Here is a 24054-nt window from a genome sequence, read left to right on the forward strand (position 1 = left end):
TCACCTGTTCAGTGGCAAATTACCGGCATGTAATTTGTATCAATAAGCTGCTGCCAATCCCAGACGCAATCCCCGTGGAGATGCCAAAGTAATATTGTAGTAATAGCAAAAACGGGATAAACGGCGCAATGCAATGTAGACTGAAGACATTTCTTAATCTTGCAGACTGCAAGATTAAGAAATGTCTTCAGTCTACATTGCATTGCGCCGTTTATCCCGTTTTTGCTATTACTACAATATTTCTGAGAGGTGGAACATGGGAAAAATATGTAAGTGAAAACCTAATGTAAGTGAAGGTGAATGTACACTTATATATTGTATATACAGCTATTCCCTTGCTTTTATTACCAGACCATGTATGCTGTCCATGGAATAAGTTACACAGTCTGTCCAAAAACAGCTGCTTATAGGCTGTCAGAGATGCCATTTGAGGTTCTCCACAGATTTCCTGATTTATTATCAAACACTTCCCACCCATACAGTGAGGAATTCTGATAATAGTATTGTAGTAAGCAGTTGTCCGTTCACTGGTGGCAATCCTATAATCTATGTTACCTGGTATTTTCTTCCTAAATTGATCCATTGCACAGTAAATCTAATTTGCCAAGAGAACATCAACCTACTGGCATTGTTGGGTCAATACAAGTCATGACTACCTCCGTGCTGCAGTTTAGCGGTCTTTCTCCTGTCAGCGAGGCATATCAGTCTCATCTTCAGAGCCGGAATACAGCCAAAATCCCACCCTAATTTCCTACAACACTGAGACATCCTAAGAAAAGAGAGGAGACCACTCTCTGCTGTTACTTGATCTCAGGTGGCCGTAGATGTCAGCCAAAGGCTGTTTTCCTTCTCTCATGCCGTGGATCTTGGGTTGGGCCTGCCCATACCTGCCTCTCATACAAAAGGCTGCCTTTGTTTTAAAGAAATGGGTATAAACCAGAATTTCTGTCCCCTCCCTGTAAAACCTCACTATTACCTGCTAATTGTTAACTCCTTCTTATCCAGGAGCAAGAACAGCTATATAACATTGTAGTTATTTTACATATATGGTTGGAGCATACCTTTTCACCTCAGTGGGTTCTATATATTAATTAGAAACACAATGCATGGCTCGATACCACTGTGTGCACAAACAAGATGTTGTGACTATAGCAAACACAAGTTGTTCTCAATGTACAAGGCAGTGTTCAGCCGAATGTTCCATTATAAACATGTGTTTGAGAACAGAGAACATACCTGCAGATAAACTCAAATTTACTAGCATAGTGGTCCCTCAAGTTACAATATCTACAAAAAAAGGAGAGAAAACCGGGAACGCCCGGCGCACATCGTGCATCATCTCATGTTGCTTTTGGAGAAGGTCAAAGGGAAAGCCGTTATGCTTACTTTTCGGTGTAGCGCTAGGAGCACAACACCTTGGTGTGCCTATTAAGTGTCAAGACTACAGCTGGTGGATCCGTTCGGGATCCACTCGGGCTCTTTCAACAATGCAGTAGAGGGTGAGGACACGAACCGGATTGGTATCCCCTCGCTGTCACTTGTGAAGCCCAGTTGATAGTAAGGTTCAGGAAATGAGTCCAAAGTAGGATAGTAGACGAGGAATTGAAGAATAAATATATACATATATTATTGTTCAATTCCTCGTCTACTATCCTACTTTGGACTCATTTCCTGAACCTTACTATCAACTGGGCTTCACAAGTGACAGCGCTGGGATATTAATCAGTTTTTTTTCCTCACCCTCTTCTCTAAGTTACAATGGCCTCAGGTTACAATATTTTCAACATACAATGGTCTTTCCTGGGCCATTGTAACTTGAAACCACATTCAACATACAATGCCACAACAGGTCTGGATCTCGGGCGCGTGTGATTGGCTGGATCCAGCCAATCAGCCTGCACATTTTACTGGTAAAACACCTGTTGTAATGCACTGCATGCCCTGATTGGCTGTCTAGTAGCGCCTCTCTACAGTACAGCACAATACAGTACTACATGTCCTGTAGTAGTAGTAGTAGTAGTAGTAGGGGGTGAGTAATCCCGACGGTCCATGACCATGGGCGTTACATCCTGCGCTGCTCTTTACCTGCGCCAGGGTGAGTTGCTCCTTTGGACATCAGGTGAGGATGGCCCCATGTTATATTTCTGGTACACTGTGTACTGTACAGGCTCCTGAAGAAGCTCATGTCCTCATTGTAGAAAGTGATTTACAGCGTCCAGCAGCTGCAGTATTTCTGACTTTTATATGTGAGAACTTGCTTTATATGTATTAGTTATCTGCTTAATCATCTTTTTTTCTTATCTGTGGTTGACATTTTGGGGGATTTGGAACCAATCCCTAGTTTTCCATAGAGTTATGGTCTCAAGTTACAATATTTTCAACTTGCAATCATCACCCCAGGACCAATTAATATTGTAACTTGAGGGACCACTGTGCATGCTTTATTTGTAATTTTGTTCTTATTTGTCTTAAATCCACCTTCTTTATCGTTTTAGGTGGACACTTTGGGGGTTTCGGAACCAATTACCAGTTTTCCATAGGGTTATGGTTTCAGTGTACAATGGTTTCAAAATATAATGGTCGCCCCAAAAACTCATTAAAGGGGTTGTCCACCTTTGAAAAACAATTATTCAAGACATTATACATATGTAATGAAGTATCTTTGTAATATCTTCTACTACAGAGTAGTATCATGTGACTCTGCCAGCATCGTAAATCTTCTCTTCCGCTGTTCGTTTTCATTCTGTACTTCTGGACGAGCTCCTCTTCCGGTCTTCTGCTCGAACGGTACGTCATCTGTGACGTCCCTGCCATGGGCTCTTCTGATTGACATCTTTGTGAACTTGCGCCTGCGCATTTCAAATGTTTTTTTTACAATCACACATGCGCAGTAAAAATAAAATGTATTGCGCCTGCGCATTAAAAGTTGATTTATTGCCCCAGCACAGTAAAATCTCATTTATTTTGCGTGCAAAGTTGATTTATTGCTTTGAATGCGCAGGCACAATAAATCAACTTTAAGTACGCAGGCGCAATACATTTTATTTTTACTGCGTATACGTGATTGTAAAAAATTTGAAACGCGTAGGTGCAAATTCACGAAGACGTCGATCGGAAGAGCCCACGACAGGGACGTCACAGATGACGCACCGTTCGAGCAGAAGACCGGAAGAGGAGCTCGTCCCGAAGTATAGAATGAACAAAAACAGTGGAAGATAAGATTTACGATGCTGGCAGAGTCACGTGACACTATTCCGTAGTAGAAGACATCTACACCTTGGAAACAGGAAGTATATTACAAAGATACTTAATTATATATGTATAATGTCTTGCATAATTGTTTTTCAAAAGTGGACAACCCCTTTAATATTGTATGTTGAGGGACCACTGTATAGTATTCCTCACTGTACTCACATTGGTTATAGTTTATCAAACAACCTTTCAGCATATTTTTGGAGTGCTGTAGGATAGGGGAGAAGACATGGAAAACCCAAGTCAACATATGAAGAACATGTACATGTCATACAGACAGTGTACTTTATGGATTGCAAGACATTGCCCATATGTGGCTAACCACTGATACATCATTTCTCCCAAAATAGGAGATGTTTCATGTACGCGTTTATGGATATGTGCCTTTAGAATATGTCCTCATTATGAAGAATACATTACTATTGTTGCTATGTTGTCAACCAGTAAACTAATAGTATGATTGTTTGATATGCTGAAAAAAGACATATGTCTATTTAGTTCAACCTATTATTCTGCAATGTTGATCCAGAGGAAGGCAAAACCCCATGATGCAAAAGAAAATTTTCCTCATCTAAGAGAAAAATTAATTCCCTACTCGTAATATGGCAATCAGAATAAATCCCTGGATCAACGACCCATCTCCAGTAATATAGTAAACATAACTTGTAATATTATTACATTCAAGAAAGGCATCCAGGCCCCTCTTGGACTCTTAAGGTCCTTTTACACCGGCCAATATCGGTCGTAAAAACGAGGGCCGATCAAAGAGACAGCTCATTGATCGGCAATCGTTTGCTCCTTTCACAAGAAGCTATGATCAGTAAATTATGGGGACGAGCGATCGAAACTATGATCGCTCATCCTCATGTGCAACGATCGGGAACAAGCGTTTATATAAAAGCTTGTTTGCTCGATCATTGGCAAATGTAAAAGGGCCTTTAGTAAATTCACCATGACAACTTCCTCTGGCACAGTTTCATAGTCTCAGTGCTCTTACAGTAAAGAATCCCCTTCTATGCTTGTGTAGAAACCTTCTTTCATCTAGAAATAGAGGATGACCCTTGTTATAATTACAGTCCTGGGTATAAATAGATCATGAGAGAGATCACTGTATTGACCTTATACACAGTTATTAGGTCACCTATCAGCCGTCCTTTTTTTTGGGGATTCCAAAAGAGTTTGAAGAGCTAAGACTGCCCCATTTACCACAGTTGAGTATCCCTAATTAAATGAAATGGTGAGGAAAAAGTCAAACAACAAGCGTGCCCGATCCTCTATTCCTAGCAGAGACTTTATCAGTATCTCCTATTCACAATAACGGAGGTTAACCATGCTTGCGCAGCCACCTCTCTTACCAGATACCAACATGTATGGCATAAAATGACTCTAGTGGGAACCCCATAGCACGCTGGCTTCAATTAACTGTATTCGTTATTCATGAAAAATATCTCTGTTACCAAATTTAAAATTTAAGTAGATATATTTATTCACTTCCCAAGGTGCAAAAAAAGTTTACATTTGTCATTGGGGGTCTATTTTATATTGTTTTATTACCTCCTGATGGGAAACCCGCTGCTCTTTTGATGACTTTCACCCATTCCTCCATTTCTGCTTGTGAATTTGCCATTAGGATGTACCCATCTTGTGTGGGTTTGTTCTGATCTAGAATCATGAGAATATAAAGAAGAACAGCAATGAAAGTTTAAACACACATGTTGGTGTGGCATCACAATTTGACTATAAAGAACACATGAAATGTGAAGAAAGTTGATCCAGCGCTGCAGGTATGTGGTTAAAAAGGAACGTATTCCCAATTTTATTTTATCAAAAGATTAAAAATTTGATGTCAGGTGCATATGGGCATCAAGGCAGTATTAGGTGGATATTAGGCGCTTAATATCCACCTAATACTGCCTTGATGCCCATATGCACCTGACATCGAATTTTTAATCTTTTGATAAAATAAAATTGGGAATACTTTCCTTTTTAACCACATACCTGCAGCGCTGGATCAACTTTCTTCACACTTCTATTGTTTGCCGTGGACCGTTGCGGAGATCCGAGCGAGGCGAAGGTGTCAGGCGTTGGACTGGTGAGCTGGAGGTTTCCTCCCCCCATTCTTATAAAGAACACATGTAAGAAAAGAAAAAATAATAAAACTGCCTCATTTATATACCTATTTGTTATTCACATGGGACGCACATGGATAAATGCTGAGGACCAGTGGTGTAAGTACCACTGTAGCAGTCGTAGCGGCTCGGTGCTGCCGCTAGCAGCCGTAATGTCTCCTACAGCGGCAGCGACGACATTACGGGGCCCGCGCCGCCTGGCCCCTAATATTTATGGGCCGGGCAGCACGGGCCCCCTCATGCCTGATGGTATCGCTAGCACCGGAGGGGGCCCCGGTGCTAGCGACTGCCACATTCCTCCTCTGTACATACAGTGAAGGAAATAAGTATTTGATCCCTTGCTGATTTTGTAAGTTTGCCCACTGTCAAAGACATGAACAGTCTAGAATTTTTAGGCTAGGTTAATTTTACCAGTGAGAGATAGATTATATTTAAAAAAAAAACTGAAAATCACATTGTCAAAATGATATATATGTATTTGCATTGTGCACAGAGAAATAAGTATTTGATCCCTTACCAACCATTAAGAGTTCAGCCTCCTCCAGACCAGTTACACGCTCCAAATCAACTTGGTGCCTGCATTAAAGACAGCTCTTACATGGTCACCTGTATAAAAGACTCCTGTCCACAGACTCAATCAATCAGTCTGACTCTAACCTCTACAACATGGGCAAGACCAAAGAACTTTCTAAGGATGTCAGGGACAAGATCATAGACCTGCACAAGGCTGGAATGGGCTACAAAAGCATAAGTAAGACGCTGGGTGAGAAGGAGACAACTGTTGGTGCAATAGTAAGAAAATAGAAGACATACAAAATGACTGTCAATCGACATCGATCTGGGGCTCCATGCAAAATCTCACCCTGTGGGGTATCCTTGATCCTGAGGAAGGTGAGAGCTCAGCCGAAAACTACACGGGGGGAACTTGTTAATGATCTCAAGGCAGCTGGGACCACAGTCACCAAGAAAACCATTGGTAACACATTACGCCGTAATGGATTAAAATCCTGCAGTGCCCGCAAGGTCCCCCTGCTCAAGAAGGCACATGTACAGGCCCGTCTGAAGTTTGCAAATGAACATCTGGATGATTCTGAGAGTGATTGGGAGAAGGTGCTGTGGTCAGATGAGACTAAAATTGAGCTCTTTGGCATTAACTCAACTCACCGTGTTTGGAGGAAGAGAAATGCTGCCTATGACCCAAAGAACACCGTCCCCACTGTCAAGCATGGAGGTGGAAACATTATGTTTTGGGGGTGTTTCTCTGCTAAGGGCACAGGACTACTTCACCGCATCAATGGGAGAATGGATGGAGCCATGTACCGTCAAATCCTGAGTGACAACCTCCTTCCCTCCACCAGGACATTAAAAATGGCTCGTGGCTGGGTCTTCCAGCACGACAATGACCCGAAACATACAGTCAAGGCAACAAAGGAGTGGCTCAAAAAGAAGCACATTAAGGTCATGGAGTGGCCTAGCCAGTCTCCAGACCTTAATCCCATCGAAAACTTATGGAGGGAGCTGAAGATCCGAGTTGAAAAGCATCAGCCTCGAAATCTTAATGATTTACAGATGATCTGCAAAGAGGAGTGGGCCAAAATTCCATCTAACATGTGTGCAAACCTCATCATCAACTACAAAAAACGTCTGACTGCTGTGCTTGCCAACAAGGGTTTTGCCACCAAGTATTAAGTCTTGTTTGTCAAAGGGATCAAATACTTATTTCTCTGTGCACAATGCAAATAAATATATATAATTTTGACAATGTGATTTTCTGTTTTTTTTTTTATATAATCTATCTCTCACTGGTAAAATTAACCTAGCCTAAAAATTCTAGACTGTTCATGTCTTTGACAGTGGGCAAACTTACAAAATCAGCAAGGGATCAAATACTTATTTCCTTCACTGTAGATAGAAATGAATATTATAGGCTGCAGGCCACTTTAGGCCTGCAACCTATAAGGCGCTGGGAAGACGCCCTGCGCAGGCTGGCGTGATGATGTGACTGCATTACGTTGGTTTGCGCATGTGTTCGGACCCTATTTTTTGGGGGGGGCTGTGTGGCACTATATACAAGGGGGGGGCAGGGGGTACAATATACAAAGGGGGGAGCAGGGTGGCTCTATATACAAAGAGGGGGACCAGGGTGGCACTATATACAAGGGGGGAGTAGGGCAGCACAATATACACAGGGGGGGAGCAGGGTGGCACTATATACAAGGGGGAAGCAGGGCGGAACTGCATACAAGGGGGGAGCAGGGCTGGCACTATATAAACAGGGGGGAGCAGGGTGCCACTATATACAAGGGGGGAGTAGGGTGGTACTATATACAAGGGGGAAACAGGGTGGCACTATATACAAAAAGGGCAGGGTGGCACTTTATACAAGGGGGATCAGGGTAGCACTATATACAAGGGGGGCAGGATGGCACTATGAACAAGGGGGAGCAGGTGGCACTATATACAAGGGGGCAGGATGGCACTATGAACAAGGGTGGAGCAGGGTGGCACTATATACAACGGGGGCATGGTGGCACTTTATACAAGGGGAAGAAGGTAGCACTATATACAAGGGGGGCAGGATGGCACTATGAAAAAGGGGGAGCAGGGTGGCACTATATAAAAGGGGGCAGGATGGCACTATGAACAAGGGGGAGCAGGGTGGCACTATATACAAGGGGGGAGCAGGGTGGCCCTATATACAAGGGGCAGGGTGGCACTATATACAAGGGGGGGCAGGGTGGCACTATATACAAGGGGGGGCAGGGTGGCACTATATACATAGAGGGAGCAGGTTGGCACTATATACAAGGGGGGAGCAGGGTGGCACTATATACAGGGGGGCAGGATGGCACTATGAACAAGGGGGGAGCATGGTGGCACTATAAACACGGGGGGAGCAGGGTGGCACTATACATATGGGGAGCAGGGTGGCACTATACACAAGGGGGGAGCAGGTTGGAACTATATACAAGGGGGGCAGGATGGCACTATGAACAAGGGGGGAGCAGGGTGGCACTATATACAAGGGGGAGCAGGGTGGCACTATATACAAAGGGGTCTTTGTCTGGCACTATCTACATGGGGCTGTGTGTGGCACACTCTACAAGGGAGGGGGCTGTGTGGTACTATATACAAGGGGAGGGCTGTGTGGCACTATATACTAGGGGCTGTGTGGCACTATATACAAGGGGGGCTGTGTGGCACTATACAGGGGGGGCTGTGTGGCACTATACAGGGGGGCTGTGTGGCACTATACACAAGGGGGAGCTGTGTGGCACTATACAGGGTGGGCCATTTATATGGATACACCTAAATAAAATGGGAATGGTTGGTGATATTAACTTCCTGTTTGTGGCACTTTAGTATATGGGAGGGGGGAAACTTTTCAAGCTGGGTGTTGACCATGGCGGACATTTTGAAGTTGGCCATTTTGTATCCAACTTTAGTTTTTCCAATGGAAAGAGGGTCATGTGACACATCAAACTTATAGAGAATTTCACAAGAAAAACAATGGTGTGCTTGGTTTTAACGTTACTTTATTCTTTCATGAGTTATTTACAAGTTTCTGACCACTTATAAAATGTGTTCAAAGTGCCATTCTTCATCAATGGAAACCTCAAGGCCACGGGATATCTGAAATTGCTACATGATGATGTGTTTCCCTCTTTATGCACTGAAGCTGGCACGTTCCCTGAGTTTTTCTAGCAAGATGGTGCACCACCACATTATGGGTGTCAGGTCCGAGCATTCCTAGATGAACAGTTTCCTGGAAAGTGGATTGGTCGTCGTGGCCCAGTTGATGGGCCCCCTAGGTCTCCCGATCTGACCCCCTTAGACTTTTATCTTTGGGGTCATCTGAAGGCAATTGTCTATGCTGTGAAGATACGAGATGTGCAGCAACTGAAACTACGGATACTGGAAGCCTGTGCTAGCATTTCTTCTGCGGTGTTGCTATCAGTGTGTGAAGAGTGGGAGAAGAGGGTTGCATTGACAATCCAACACAATGGGCAGCACTTTGAACACATTTTATAAGTGGTCAGAAACTTGTAAATAACTCATAAAAGAATAAAGTAACGTTAAAACCAAGCAAACCATTGTTTTTCTTGTGAAATTCTCGATAAGTTTGATGTGTCACATGACCCTCTTCCCATTGAAAAAACTAAAGTTGGATACAAAATGGCCGACTTCAAAATGGCCGCATTGGTCAACAGCCAGCTTGAAAAGTTTCCCCCCTCCCATATACTAATGTGCCACAAACAGGAAGTTAATATCACCAACCATTCCCATTTAGGTGTATCCATATAAATGGCCCACCCTGTATATAAGGGGCTGTGTGGCACTACTAACGAAGGGGGGCTGTGTGGCACTACTAATGGGGGGCTGTGTGGCACTATCTACTAGGGGGGCTGTATGGCACTATTTACAAGGGGGAAGGCTGTGGTGCAATCTATAGGGGTTTGTGTGTAGCACTATCTACAGGGGACTGTGTGGCACTATCTACTAAGGGGGGGCTGTGTGCCACTATATACAAGGGATGGGGCTGTGCGGCACTATATACAGGGGGAGCGAGCTGTATGGAGCTATCTACAGGGGGGCTTTATGGCGATATCTACAGGAGGGGCTGTATGGCACTATCTACAAGACAGAGGTGGGGAGCGCTATCTACAAGTGGGGTGTGACACTGTCTTCAGGGGGGGGCTGTATAGCACTGACTACAGGGGGGCTGTATGGCACATTCTACAGGGGGGCACTATCTAAAATAGGGCTCCCATGTGGCTCCCAGGGTGGGGGGAAGTCAAATGTAGGTGGTATCGTGTGTTAAACTAATCTACCAATTTTATGTATTCATCATATTTGATTTATTTGGCCTATAAAGATTGCATTGTACCGAACCATACAGGACAACTGCACAAAAACCATACAACAACAACAACACAGAAGAAAGGGGAAGAATACCAACTACCTAGTACACAGTCTTTGCCCATAACACTTCTGGTATATATATCTTATCACATTGCTAAAATAAGTGACCTGCTGCTCATGTGTGGAAATAAAATGGCACACAGGTACCACCACCCACAAAGTAAAAAAGATCTTATCCCTACCATGTCTTGATGCCAGAAGTTTGAGATGAGAAATAAAAAAAAAATTTTCCAACACAGATCATACCTAAGGGTATGTTCACACTCAACAAAAAATGGCTGTAAAATACAGAGCTGTTTTCAAGGGAAAACAGCCTCCGATTTTTAGCTGTTTTTTATGCATCAGGCGTTTTTTTATGCATTTTTATGGGCATTTTTTGGAGCTGTTTCTCTATTGACCCAAAGAAAAACGGCTCCAAAAATGGCTCAAGAAGTGACATGCACTTCTTTTTTACGGAGCATTTTTTACGCGCTGTTTTTATAAACGGCGCGTAAAAAACCGCCCCTTGGCAACGAAACGCCATTTATCCCATTGAAATCAATGGGCAGTTATTTGAAGCGTTCAGCCTCCGTATTTTTAGCCATTTTTCAGGGCATTTACGGCCCGAAAAATTGCTGAAAATAAGCCGTGTAAACACTGTTCCCTAAAATAAAAAATACACTAATAAATATACTGTAAGTACTTCAGTCACCTATTTTTGTCTATTCCATTGAGTCATTTCTCAGTTATATCTGTTTCTAACAAATCTGACAACCAATATAACTGCCATTTCAGCTCCCACACAGGTTGTCATCCAGCTTTATTGGGGTCATGAACAGCAAATCTGCCTAGTTATGCAGTGAGTCAGAAAGTAAAAAATTATTCTATATGTTTGTGTATCCCAACTAAGGCCCCATGCACACGACAGTATTTTTCATCAGTAATTACGGACCCATTCATTTCTATTGGCCAAGGACACCTTTCAGTATTTTTACTGATGGGTGTCCGTGCTGAAAAAATCATAGAACCTGTCCTATTCTTGTCAGTAATTACGGCAAGGACTCTCCCATAGAAGTCTATGGGAGCTTCCGTAAATACAGACGGCTACTGATGTGCATCCGTAAACTGTCCGTATTTACGGAAGCATTGCTAGGCAACATGTTGATGACATCATTTGCAACCTCCCCCTTTTTGTAAGGATCCGTATATATGGATGTAATACGGATGCAATACGGACCGTATTTATGAACACCCTTCCGTATATACGAATGCCTACTGATCCATATTTATTGACAGTATTTCGGGATAGATGAAAATACTGTCGTGTGCATGAGGCCTTAATAAATATTCTGAATGCCAATTTTAGGCCCTGTTCACACAGAGTTTTTTGCAGGTAGAAAATTCTGCCTCGAAATTCCGTCTGGAATTTTGAGGCAGATTTTTATCTGCCTGCATGCCGTTTTTCGTGGCGTTTTTCGCCCACGGCCATTTATTAGGTGATATTGCAGAAACCACTATCCCCTTAGATAAAATAGGTTCAGGATGAATGTCTGGGACCTGTGAGGAACAGAAACTTTGAGACAATGCGTCAGTCCTGACATTTTTAGACCCGGGTCTGTAGGTTACAATAAAGTCAAATCTGGTAAAGAACAAGGCCCATCTAGCCTGTCTGGGATTGAGTCTTTTGGCTGATTCTAAGAAAGTTAGGTTTTTATGGTCAGTCAGAACAGTAATTTGATGTCTAGCTCCCTCAAGAAAGTGGCTCCACTCTTCAAACACCCACTTAATAGAAAGAAGCTCACGATTACCTATATCATAATTATTTTCAGTGGCAGAAAATTTGCGAGAACAAAAAGCAAAGGGACGCAAATTAGTCAATACAGAAGACCCTTGAAACATAACACGGCCCCCACAAAATATTGCTGAGGCATCAACCTCAACAATAAAGGGGCTAGAAAGGTTGAACAAGTATAAGCGCTTTTACAAAACACAGTTTTAAGGTTTCAAAGGCAGGAACCGCACTAGGTTTTCAATTTACAAGATCAGAACCTACTTTCATAAGATCCGTCAAAGGTTTGGCAATGGAGGAAAAATTATGAATAAATTTTCGGTAATAATTAGCAAAACCCAAGAACCTCTGCAGAGCTTTTAGTGAAGTGGGTTGAAACCAATCAAGAATTGCCTGAACCTTTGCGGAGTCCGTACGAAAATCATGAGGAGACAGCACATATCCCAAGAAATTAACTTCCTAAACTCCAAAAAGAAATTTTTCAAATTTCGCGTAAGGACAATTTTACCTCACTACTTGAAGGACGGACCCTAAATGTTGGACATGAGAGGACCAATCGGAAGAAAACACAAGAATATCGTCCAGATACACAACCACAAAGCGTCCAATAACATTTCTGAAAATATCATTAACCAGGTTTTGAAAAACCGCTGGAGCATTACTTAAACCAAAAGGCATGACCAAATACTCATAATGACCATCTGGAGTATTAAATGCTGTCTTCCACATATCCCCTTTGCGGATACGAACCAAATTGTAGGCCCCGCGTAAATCTAGTTTGGAGAACCACCTGGCTCCTGAGATCTGAATAAACAGGTCCGGGATGAGTGGAAGAGGATATTAATTCTTAACGGTAATCTTATTTAATTCACCATAGTCGATACAGGGTCTTAATCCGCCATCTTTCTTTTCAAAGAAAAAACCTGCACCCACCAGAGAAGTAGATGGACGAATATGACCCTTACGGAGACTGTCTTTAATTTAATCTTTCATGGCCTTTATTTCCGGAGCAGAAGATTATAAATCCGCCCTTAGGCAGCTTAGCATTAGGGAGAAGCACAATGGGACAGTCATTCGGCCTATGAGGAGGGAGAGATTCACAACCGATTTCAGAAAAGACATCCTCAAAATCTTGAATACACTCCGGCAAGACACATTAGTAGTAGACAAAGACATGCGAGAATCATAACATTTAGAATTCCACTTAAGCAAATCTGCTTTTACCCAATCAATAACAGGATTATGTGTCTGCAACAATGGAATACCCAATATTACTTCAGAACGCAAATTTTCTAGAATAAAGAAAGTGATTTGTTCAGTATTCAAGGTACCCACTTCCAAAGTAACAGGCGGAGTAGAGAACTTGACCGACCCCTGAGAGAGAGGGGTATTATCTATAGCAGAGACTTTGACTGGGGTACTCAACTGAATAAGGGGGATAGCCAATCTTTTAACAACCTGAAAATCTAAGAAATTAGCCGCAGAACCACAATCTACAAAAGCTTGACCAGAAATACAAACATTATTAAACCATACATTAACAGGCAAAAGGATTTTTCGAGAAAATGTTGGAAAAACTTGACTGCCCAGATTGCATTCCCGGGGACCATCTAGGCTCTGAATTTCTCCGGAGCTGGACGTTCTGGACGTTTGGAATTGTTCTTGAGTGTATGACCAGCGTCCCCACAATAGAAACACAGGCCATTGTTTTTCCGAAAAAAGTCTCAGTTCATGAGAAGACAGAGTAGAGCCCAACTGCATGGGCTCTTGTGCATCATAAGAAGGGATCTCAGCGCAGGGAAGGGGAGTGGCCATTGTTGATCTTTCATTGCGCTCCTGTAGTCATCGGTCCAGATGCACAACAAGGGTCATGGGATCCTCTAGAGACAAGGGCGGAGGGTAATTTATTAGGAGATCTTTCAAGGTTTCTGAAAGGCCTCGGCAGAATTGACATCGGAGTGCAGCATCATTGCATTGTGAAGAAATGGACCATCGTCTAAATTCCGAACAATAATCTTCTAAAAGAGTCCTTGCTGGAGAGATAACAGATTGGCATCAGCCACTGCAGTGATATCTGGTTCTCCATAAATTAAACCCACAGCCTCAGAGAACATCTCCACAGAAAAAAGTTCAGGTGCAGCAGGTCTCAACAAAAAGGCCCAGGTTTGAGGATCACCCTGCAAAAGTGAAATGACGACACGCACTCGCTGTTGCTCAGTTCCAGAGGAGATAGGTCTTAGTCTAAAATATAACTTAAAACTCTTCCGAAAATTAACAAAAGACTTACGATCACCAAAGAAATGATCAGGTAAGTTCATCTTTGGTTCAACCGGAGTTGCGACTGAATGACTGCTTGGGCCTGCACAGTTTCATGCTGTTGAATCCTTATGGCCAGACCTTGTACCAGCTGAGTCAGATGGTGCATCTGTTCCCCCCAGGGTTGCATAGGTTCCATCGTGAAAAAATATTATATAAATGGGCTTGTGAATATGTTAAGAAATCACTGGTTAAGCAATTCTCAGGGTGGAAGTATATGGAAATGCTAGGCGAGCAATTCTCCAAAGGCTGCTGGAAATTGCCGGAAGTGTGAGCAAATGAATCCGCAACCTCAAATCCGTTACAACTTTGATGAACAGAGTGTAAGGCTACTCTATGGTTTTCGCCAGTGCCGACCGCAAGGCTGGATGATTTTTTTCTGCATAGAACACAGGTTGTTTTAGAAGAGTTCAGTGTTGGATAAGAAGTGCAATGCAGGCAAACCTGAAAAGGATAACCAGACAGCCAGTGGGCAAACAAAAAGTCTAAATCAGTAAGCAAGTGGTTAACAGGTATAGCAGATGTCAAAACAAGCTGGGAGCAGATATTCCAATTCAGTAAACAAGGGGTTATCCAAAGACAAGCCGAGGTCAATTTCCAAAAAGTCCAGAAGTAAGAGGTATAGAGTATTGTCAGTAGCTTGATCAAAACACCTGAAGACAAGGAAATTCACAAGCAAAGAAAGATGGGAGGAATCCAGGTATAAGTACTCCACCCTTACACCTGACAGGAGAAAGACAGAGAAGTGGGATAGACTCAACAAGGAAAATCAGAACTGCCCAGAAGCTAGACTAGTAGTCATGGCGATCCTTAAAGGAACAGATGTTTCCTAACAGTTGCCATACTTGGTGTCAAACCAGTCAACTAGCATTATTTCAGATTTTGCATCCTTCAGTATTTTGTAAAAAAAAAACATGCGACTTCCCATCCATCATTCATACCATTGGACGACTGATGGAAAAATGAATTTGACAGAAGATCTTATTTGTCGTCTTTGATATGAAACGTCATATTGACTACGTAAAAAACAGAGGTTCTCTCATCCAGCCATCATTTTTTAATCTCTTGTTTTCTACATTAAAGTCAATATAACAGAAGATGGGGAAAAACTGATTCAACAGATATCATTCGTCTGTGAGTTCCTCATCAGTTGTCACCCATAGGTAAACAGAAAAAAACTACTTACGTGTTGTTGAAAACTTGTATGGTGAACAGAGCCTAAAGCTGGCAATACACTAGGGCTTTTGGTTGGCCGTGACAGATACTGACTGAAGACAAATATCTGTGGAAAACTTAATCTGCCGTGTTGTATTTTTTCAGTCATTGCAGGGCTCAGACTTTGGAAAGTCCTATCAATAGAAGCCCAGACCAGGCCACTGATCAAGGCAGTTGCGATTTGTCGTTTTAACTTATGGAATTGTCATCCAAAACCACAACTTTCACCGACCAGCCGTCAAGGACAAATCGTTCAGAGAATGGCCGTCTGAAATCACTAATGTATAGCTAGCTTTAGTTATACTTTTTGTGCGGGTTATATATTATTCTTGCACATTAGCTAGTAAAGACTTATATATCTGAATTCCTCCTATAATTGGAAGAACTCAAGTTACCTAGACAACATTGCCTTAAAGTCTTTCCTGATGCGTCTCTCTAAAGGGAAATAGTCATCCTTTTGGTGTACCTTGTAGGATGCCATGAGTTTCTCAATGGATATGACCACACAGATCAGCAAGGAAGTAGTGTTGGTCACTGTGGCACTGCAGCTATTTGTTCTATGTTGCAGTAACCAAAAACTGTAGCCATTCTGTTAGGAAAACGCCTGTTCCCGTAAGATCACCATGGCTACTGTTCTAGCTTCTGGGCAGTTCTGTTTTACTTTGAGCCTATCCCTTTTCTCTGTCCTTCTGCCAATTAGGTGTGGGGTTGTATTTATATCTGGCTTCCTCCACCTGGTCTTTGCTTGTAATTTTCCTAGTCTTCTGGTGTTCTGATCAAGCTGTGACACTCCCTGTACTTCGGACTTCTGGACTTCTTGGAAACTGACCTCGGCTTTAACCCCTTGTTTACTGATTTTGATTATCTACTACCAGCTGGTTCTGACATCTGCTGTATCTGATTTCCACTTACTCTGTTTTGGACTTTCTGTTTACCCTCTGGCTGGCTGGTTCCTGTTCAGGTATTGCCAGCATTGCATCTCCTATCCAACACTGAACTCTGCTAAGACAACCTGGGTTCTATGCAGCAAAGACTATCCCACCTGGCGATCGGTTCTGGCGAAAACCTTAGAGTAGCCTTAGACTCTGTCGATCAGAGTTGTGACAGATTTGAGGTTGGGGTTTTATTTGCACGCTCTCTCCCGGCAGTCTCCAGCAGACTTTGGGGAATCAATCAACTTGAAATTCGATAACACATTAATTCGGCTTTCTTAATCCTTATCATTCGTCTATAGGGAGTTTGACTACACTACCTGCTGTCTGGACTTATAGATCTTCTTTCATGGCATCAGTCTGACCCCCCACCAATTTTTTGGTCTTGTTAAGTTGACAGGTCATTAAAGGAAATTGATGTATATAATGGGAAACAACTCCCGACGTATTTGTTAAAAGTAGGCTGTGATGAACAGTGGCATCCATCACCATAGACTTTAATGGTATCCATTAAATGTATACGTCGTGGACTGCAGTTATGCGAGTTCATAATATCGTTATGCTCTTATAGGTGACGGATGCCACTATTAGACATCCGTTTAACGCATACATCACCCATAGACTATTATGTGTACCTCCTTAACATATACGACATTAAAGGCTATTGAAAAGCCCATGAAGTATACCTGTTATGGACACCATACAGTTGAATGTGTCACCCATAGGCCCCTATGTTGAAAAAACATATACAGTCTATTAGACAATTCCAATCTTTAAAAAAAAAAAAGGTATACTAACGTAAGCCAGCCAGACGGAGGCCAAGAAATATATACTTTTGGCCTCCTTTTGGTTAATAGAGATGTTTTACACGTACGTCGGCAGCTTTCCCGACATACAAGCTAAATGTAAGGCGAAAACGTAATGTGAACAGGGCCAAAACTCCCGGGACAACTCCTTGTAAGATAAATATTTGTATTTGCATTATGTTTCTTTATCAATCAATATCTATCCTACAATTAGTTATTAGAATTCTAGCTGCAAGGTCTGGGAAAACTTTTGTCATTACTCTTCTATAGTTCATGCTTGGCTTGGTCACAACATAGGTATAAGGATAGAAGTCGAAGAGGGGGAGCAGGTCATCTGTCTCATATGAGTATTGTAGTGAGCACAAGGCAATGCGATGATGTGATCAGGAAGTGCTACAGAAATAGGAAGTTACCCACTGAGAGATAGCAGAAGAGAAAGTCCCCAACACAGGAAAGTATTATCAGCTAGCAGCACTATATTTACATATAAACATTTTGGTTTTTAAACACACTTATGTATGGAGCATTTTTAATAAATCCAGTTTGCTTAACCCGGTAAGGACGCAGGCATTTAAAATTTTGCATTTTTGATTTTCCCTCCCCGCTTTCCAAGAGCCATAACTTTTTTATTTGTCCGTCGACACAGCCGTATGAGGAATTGTTTTTTTGCAGCACGGGTTGCATTTTCAAATGGCTTCATTTAATGTACTATATAATGTACTGGGGAAATTGTACAAGTTATTTTGTTGGATGGAATGGATAGAAACAGAAATTCGTCTGTGTTTTTGATTTTACAGCATTCACAAAAATGGTAAAAATGACATGGTAACATTATTCCATGGGTGAAAGCCATTCTGCCTTTTTTTTTCTGTGGCATCAGGATACATACTGTTATATTGTATTAGTTTGGATCATTACGGACACAGCTATTTTAAATATGTGTATTTTTATTGTTTACATTATTTTACGGGAAAAATGGGAAAACTAGTGTTTTTTGAAATTTTTATATGTTTTTATATATCCTTAAAACATTTATTAAACAAATTTTTAATTCTACTGAAGGACTTAAACATGCGATTGTTGGATCACTTGCATGATACACTGCAATACTTATGTATTGCAGTGTATTGTGCATTTAACATTTTCCCCTCAAAGAGGACCAAGAGAGCAGACCTGAGGGCTTTCGTTAGGCCCACAACTGCCAACACAACCCATAAGCTTTTCGTGGGGGGAGATGGGGTGACATGGGGGCCACCCTTTTTGGTCTAACAGTTTAGATGCCGCAGCACCTATTGACTGCGGTATCTAAGTGGGTAAACAGCCGGTATAGGATTTATCTCCTATCCTGGCCCTTAGTTCAAGCAGCTTCTTGCCTCAGAAGGCTGTTTGCTGCCTTTCTGAGGGGGCGGCGGGTGCCACTGAAATCAGCCGCTGCCCCCTCCTGCCCTAATTGTACCTGCATCTATAGGATGCAGATAAAATTACATGCATAAGAGCTGAATGGCCGGGCAAGTTCAGTATGCGACCATTCAGCTTCTTACAATGACGCTGATTGACAGGGCAGAATGACTTGCCCCACAATCAGCGCCTTTCAACGATGATGGCAACGCCATCGCGTCGCTTCCATTGTTGAAAGGCGCTGATTGACAGGGCAAGTCATTCTGCCCTTCCAGTCAGCACCGTTGTTCAGCCCCAGCAGACCAGCTCAGAAGAGAGCAGGCCTGCATTGAAACAGGATGGCGCGGGAAAAGTATCAAGGTGAGCATGTAAAGTTGTTTTTTTTCCACTTAAAAGTGTGAGTGGCATTATCTACAGGGGGGCTATATGTGGGGCACAATCTACAGGAGAAGCTATATGTGGGACACTATCTACAGGGGCTATATGTAGGGCACAATGTACAGAATGTGCTATATGTGGGGCACAATGTACAGGGGAGGCTATATTTGCGACACTATCTACAGAGGGGGCTATATATTTTGGCACTATATACAGGGGTCGCTATACGTGGTGCGCTATCTACAGGGGGGCTATATGAGGGGCACTATCGACAGGCGGAAATATGTGAGGCACTATCTACAGGGGGCTGTATGTGGTCCACGATCTACAGGGGAACTATATAGGGCACTATCTACAGGGGGCTCTATGGGGGCACCATCTACAGTGAGCACTGTGTGTGTGTGTGTGTGTGTGTGTGTGTGTGTGTGTGTGTGTGTGTGTGTGTGTGTGTGTGTGTGTGTGTGTGACAGTGTATGGTGAATTATAATCAGGGACACAGTGTATGGTGTTATTATAATCAGGGACAGTGTCTGTTGCTATTATATTTAGGGGCGTTGAGAATTTTATCTTCATTTATAGGTGCAGAAATGTTTGAAAAGTGAGAAGCTGAAACCTCTGAGCGGCAAACTGCAGAAATGGGATGTGGCCAAGAGAAGTCGTCATAGAGGTCTGGACCGGATGGAGAAAAAAAAGATTAAAAGAACAACTAGAATCTGAGATCATCACCGGCGAGTCACTTAATCTAAATGTTTATTCTACGTCTAATCAGCACTGTAGTCACTGTATGATCTGCAGCGAGATGATGGGTGGTATGATTTCTTTTTTTGTGAAACAGCAACTCCCAGCATAGATTTACCATTGTAAGGGCCATGCTGGGAGCTGTAGTTTTACGCCGTACAAACCTATACGGCAGGGGTTGCACTAAATTGAGCTGTATTTGTGCTGGTGTTGTATATATGTACTGAGTTTGGTTTTGGGGCTGTATATATGCACAGAGCTTGGTTCTGAGGCTCTATATATATGTACTGAGCTTGGTTCTGGGGCTGTATATGTAATGACGGGGTAGGGAGACAGACAGGTGAGCCCTAATCTACCCGCCACTCAGTCCCTGCCTACTTGCACGGCCCGTCCTAGGCGACGGCGTACAACTGGGCGACGGTCCCTACGCTCAATATGTGTACGACAGACAAATAGACAAGGGTACACAGAAGCTAAGGGAAATGGGGCAGTTGCCCATGGCAACACCGTGAGCAACAGGAGTAGTGAACGAGCCGAGTCAAACCAGGAGTGTACGAGGTACCAAACGCAGAGTAGCAGCGTAGTCAGTAAAGCCAGGGTCAAAATGAAGCAAGGTCAATAATAATAGCAGGAGCAGCAGAGCCAGGAAACAGGAAAGAATCACAGGCAAAGACAAGCAGGAAATGAGGGTATAAATAGACTGAGGGCGGGCGCTAGAACCGTCTGGCCAGGCTGTGATAGGTTCTCCCACTCCTGAGCCTACCAGCCTGAGTGGTAGCAGATCGAGTGACTCTATCAGACCTAGGAGCAGGTGCAGACTGATTACCCATGGGCATCGACACAGAAGCTGTGTCTGGCAGATCCTTTACAGTATATATGTACTGAGCTTGGTTCTGGGGCTGTATTTATATATTGAGCTTGGTTCTGGAGCCATATATGTCAGAATTTGGTTCTGGTGCTGTAATTATATAGGATATATTTATAATATGTACTGAGTTTTGTTCTGGTGTTGTATATATGTACTGAGCTTTGTTCTGGAGCTGTATATATGTACTGAGCTTGGTTCTGGTACTGTATATATGTACTGAGCTTGCTTCTAGAGCTGTTTATATGTACTGAGCTTGGTTCTGGAGCTGTATATATGTACTGAGCTTGATTCTGGTGCTATATATATGTACTGAGCTTGGTTCTGGAGCAGTATATGTCAGAGCTTGGTTCTGATACTAAAATTATATAGAATATATTTATAATAACAAAATGCAGGGCAGTTTTCAATTCATTGTCTATTTAATGGGAACCTGTCAGGTAATACATGACCTGACAATATTTCCAAACATTCCCCTGTATGTTTTTTTTCAGATGCAGCAAAATCCATAAAATTAACTTTTAAAATGGCGCACGCCATATACTATCCTGAAGAGTCACATCGTCCTGCCTCTAAATCCAACTTTCCATGCTTGATTGACATCCCCCCTGGCTGTTATACTTTACTACCAGTCTCCTGCAACATTCTCCGATGCGCCATTGCCTTGTACTACATCGCTGCACTGCGCATGGCAGTACAAGGCAACGGTGCATCTGCAAGGGTTGGTGGAGGTGCTAGTGATGTAGAACAGCCAGGGAGATGTCAATCAAAATCTGGGGGGCGCCATTTAAATTTTCGCCTCAGGCAGCAGAAAAGCTAGAATCGGCCCTGAGTGCAAGTTGTCAGTTGTAATATACAGCCCACACCTGCTGCGTACTGTATGGAGTGAGCTCAGCTCCTGAGTCCGCTTCATATATACGGCAACAAATGTCACAAATGGGTTAAAGTGGATCTGTCGGCTCTCCTGACATGTCTGAGTAAATACTTGTTTTACCCATAAAATAACAATTCTGAAGCATCTTTTTTCAAAAAAACTGTGTTGTCCTCTTCATCAATAAAGAGTGTTCCTACACACTCTGACAGTGTCCAATAAATACGAACAGTGTCAGAGTGTGTAGGGAATTATCCGATTGACAAGGGGAATGGAAACACACAATTGTCAATTTATTTATGCATCCCAGGAGGAATAACAGAGTAATTGAGCTGTAAAGTTTTCTAAGTATGCAAGTATTTACCTGGAATAACCTCAAAGATGAATTTTCCTGCATCATCGGGGCTGCATGAGACCTCACTGACTGTGCTTCTTGGTAAAAACAGGAAACCCTTAAGTGAATAAAAGACAAAAAGTAGGAGACAAAGCCTAATGCAATTCAGGAGAACATCAGTGAAACGGGATTATAATATTCTATGTTACAGTGCTTGACCGGCACATCCAGTTATGCATGAAATAGCAGACAGAAGAGCAATAGTATGAAGATATGCTCATGGAGTACACTTAAGTGTCTTAAGAAGAAGGTGAAACTATAAAACACACAAAAAAGACTGCTGAAACCCCAGTAAATATTAACCATGATCTATCATAGACTCGATGTATACGGAAAATGATCTTTCCTGGTCAGAGACATTAATTGTGGCTAGTATTGCTTCCTTGCTCACTGTGACCTTGACCAAGACCCAAAGAGCAGATTTACTAATCGAATTGCACCAGTTTTCCAGCATGGACACAATGTTTATCAACCTTCCCTGATACCTTTTCCAATACTCACATTTTTGTAGGTGTCATAAAAAGGGGGCATGACATTTTTTCCCCTTTAGAAAAGGTGTGTACTCCAGGTACAACCTGGTGTAGTTCAGCAACGTGCATCATATCTCTCTCATAAGACATTCTCCATCTTGAGAAATATATGGCAAACATTATAATGTACTTGCATATTGGCGTACCATTTGGCAGTATGCCGGCATTCGAAAATTGGCTCCCATGACTTAATAAATAATTTGTCCCTGTGTGTATTTATATGTTTGGGTTTATGAGAATTTAGTTCCGAACTTCAATATGGCAGGGCCAGAAGATTATACATGGTCACTAAGGCACTGCATAGTCAGTACACGGAATATATTAAAGGGAGACTACAGTATTATTGAATAACATTAGTATTATGCATCCTTGTTATGATGACATAGGAACTATTCAAACATTGGATACCTGCCTCTACATATGACTCCACAAACTGTGGAAAAGAGACAGATACAGGAATACAGAATAAGAGAAGTTATATGAGATGACAAGATGAGGAGACTAAATAACGCATATAGAAGGGGATGGATGGATGAATAGATGATAGATAGATAGATAGATAGATAGATAGATAGATAGATAGATAGATAGATAGATAGATAGATACATAGATAGATAGATAGATAGATAGATAGATAGATAGATAGATAGATAGATAGATAGATAGATAGATAGATAGATAGATAGATAGATAGATAGATAGATAGACAGACAGACAGACAGACAGACAGACAGACAGACAGACAGACAGACAGACAGACAGATAGATAGATAGATAGATAGATAGATAGATAGATTGCTCTTACCTGGCATTTGCTGTCATCCTCATCTTTGTAATAGTAGAGATACTGTCCTTTCAGTATAAAGTACCTCTGCTGCCAGTTCTTCACAAATGATTTTTGTTGCTTCTTCAACCAACCACATTTTACTGGCTTCTCCAAACAGTTGTGCAACCGTCCGGAAGACAATGTAGGATCACTTGTCATCATGCTGACTGACCGTACTGTAGGATGGGATAATTAAATAGTTGGTGACCACAGGGGGTTAAATGTGATTAACGTATATTTTAAAAGCTATAAACCATATATAGGATCAGGGTCCTGTCACCATGTTGCAGCAGACATGGTCTGTGATATCACAGGAACTTGGGTCGAAATAACATCTGGTTTCTGGCTATAGAATCTTTAAGGAAGTGGCCAAAAAGCAGGTTTCAAAATATACTTCCTCTAGTGTGTAGGAGTGTTTTTTAGTGAGTAGAAGGGCAGATAAAAATAAGTCCACTCTTCGTGAGTGTTTGTAATAACATTTCACTGCTTACATTGCGGCGTATAACTATCGTCATGTTTCCTTGCATAAACTTGTTTTTCCCCCAAACTGTGGAAATTGCATAAAACATTTATAGATTTGTGAACAGACACATGCAGAATTAAGCAACCAAATATATTGCCTTTAATAAACGACAACTTCATCTTCACTTTTAGAAGAGTTACAGTGGATTTGCATCAGACTCTGCTGCTCTATGTACGGGGTCTGCTCTCC

General features: G+C 42.2%; 1 protein-coding gene across 1 annotated transcript in view; it reads right to left on the minus strand.

Annotated features, from left to right (window-relative positions):
- The window catches only part of ARHGAP25 (Rho GTPase activating protein 25), a 42333-nt gene extending 18821 nt beyond the window's left edge, over nt 1-23512 (minus strand). Inside the window, exons 1-3 of the mRNA XM_075855341.1 lie at nt 23322-23512; nt 21956-22043; nt 4807-4914 (exon numbers count right to left, since the gene is read on the minus strand). Coding sequence (XP_075711456.1) covers nt 4807-4914; nt 21956-22043; nt 23322-23504 — 379 coding nt within the window. The 5' untranslated portion in view covers nt 23505-23512. The remainder of the gene's footprint in view (nt 1-4806; nt 4915-21955; nt 22044-23321) is intronic.
- Nucleotides 23513-24054: the final 542 nt, after the last annotated feature.

Source organism: Rhinoderma darwinii, chromosome 3 (genome assembly GCF_050947455.1).
Source record: "Rhinoderma darwinii isolate aRhiDar2 chromosome 3, aRhiDar2.hap1, whole genome shotgun sequence".
Classification (NCBI taxonomy): domain Eukaryota; kingdom Metazoa; phylum Chordata; class Amphibia; order Anura; family Rhinodermatidae; genus Rhinoderma; species Rhinoderma darwinii.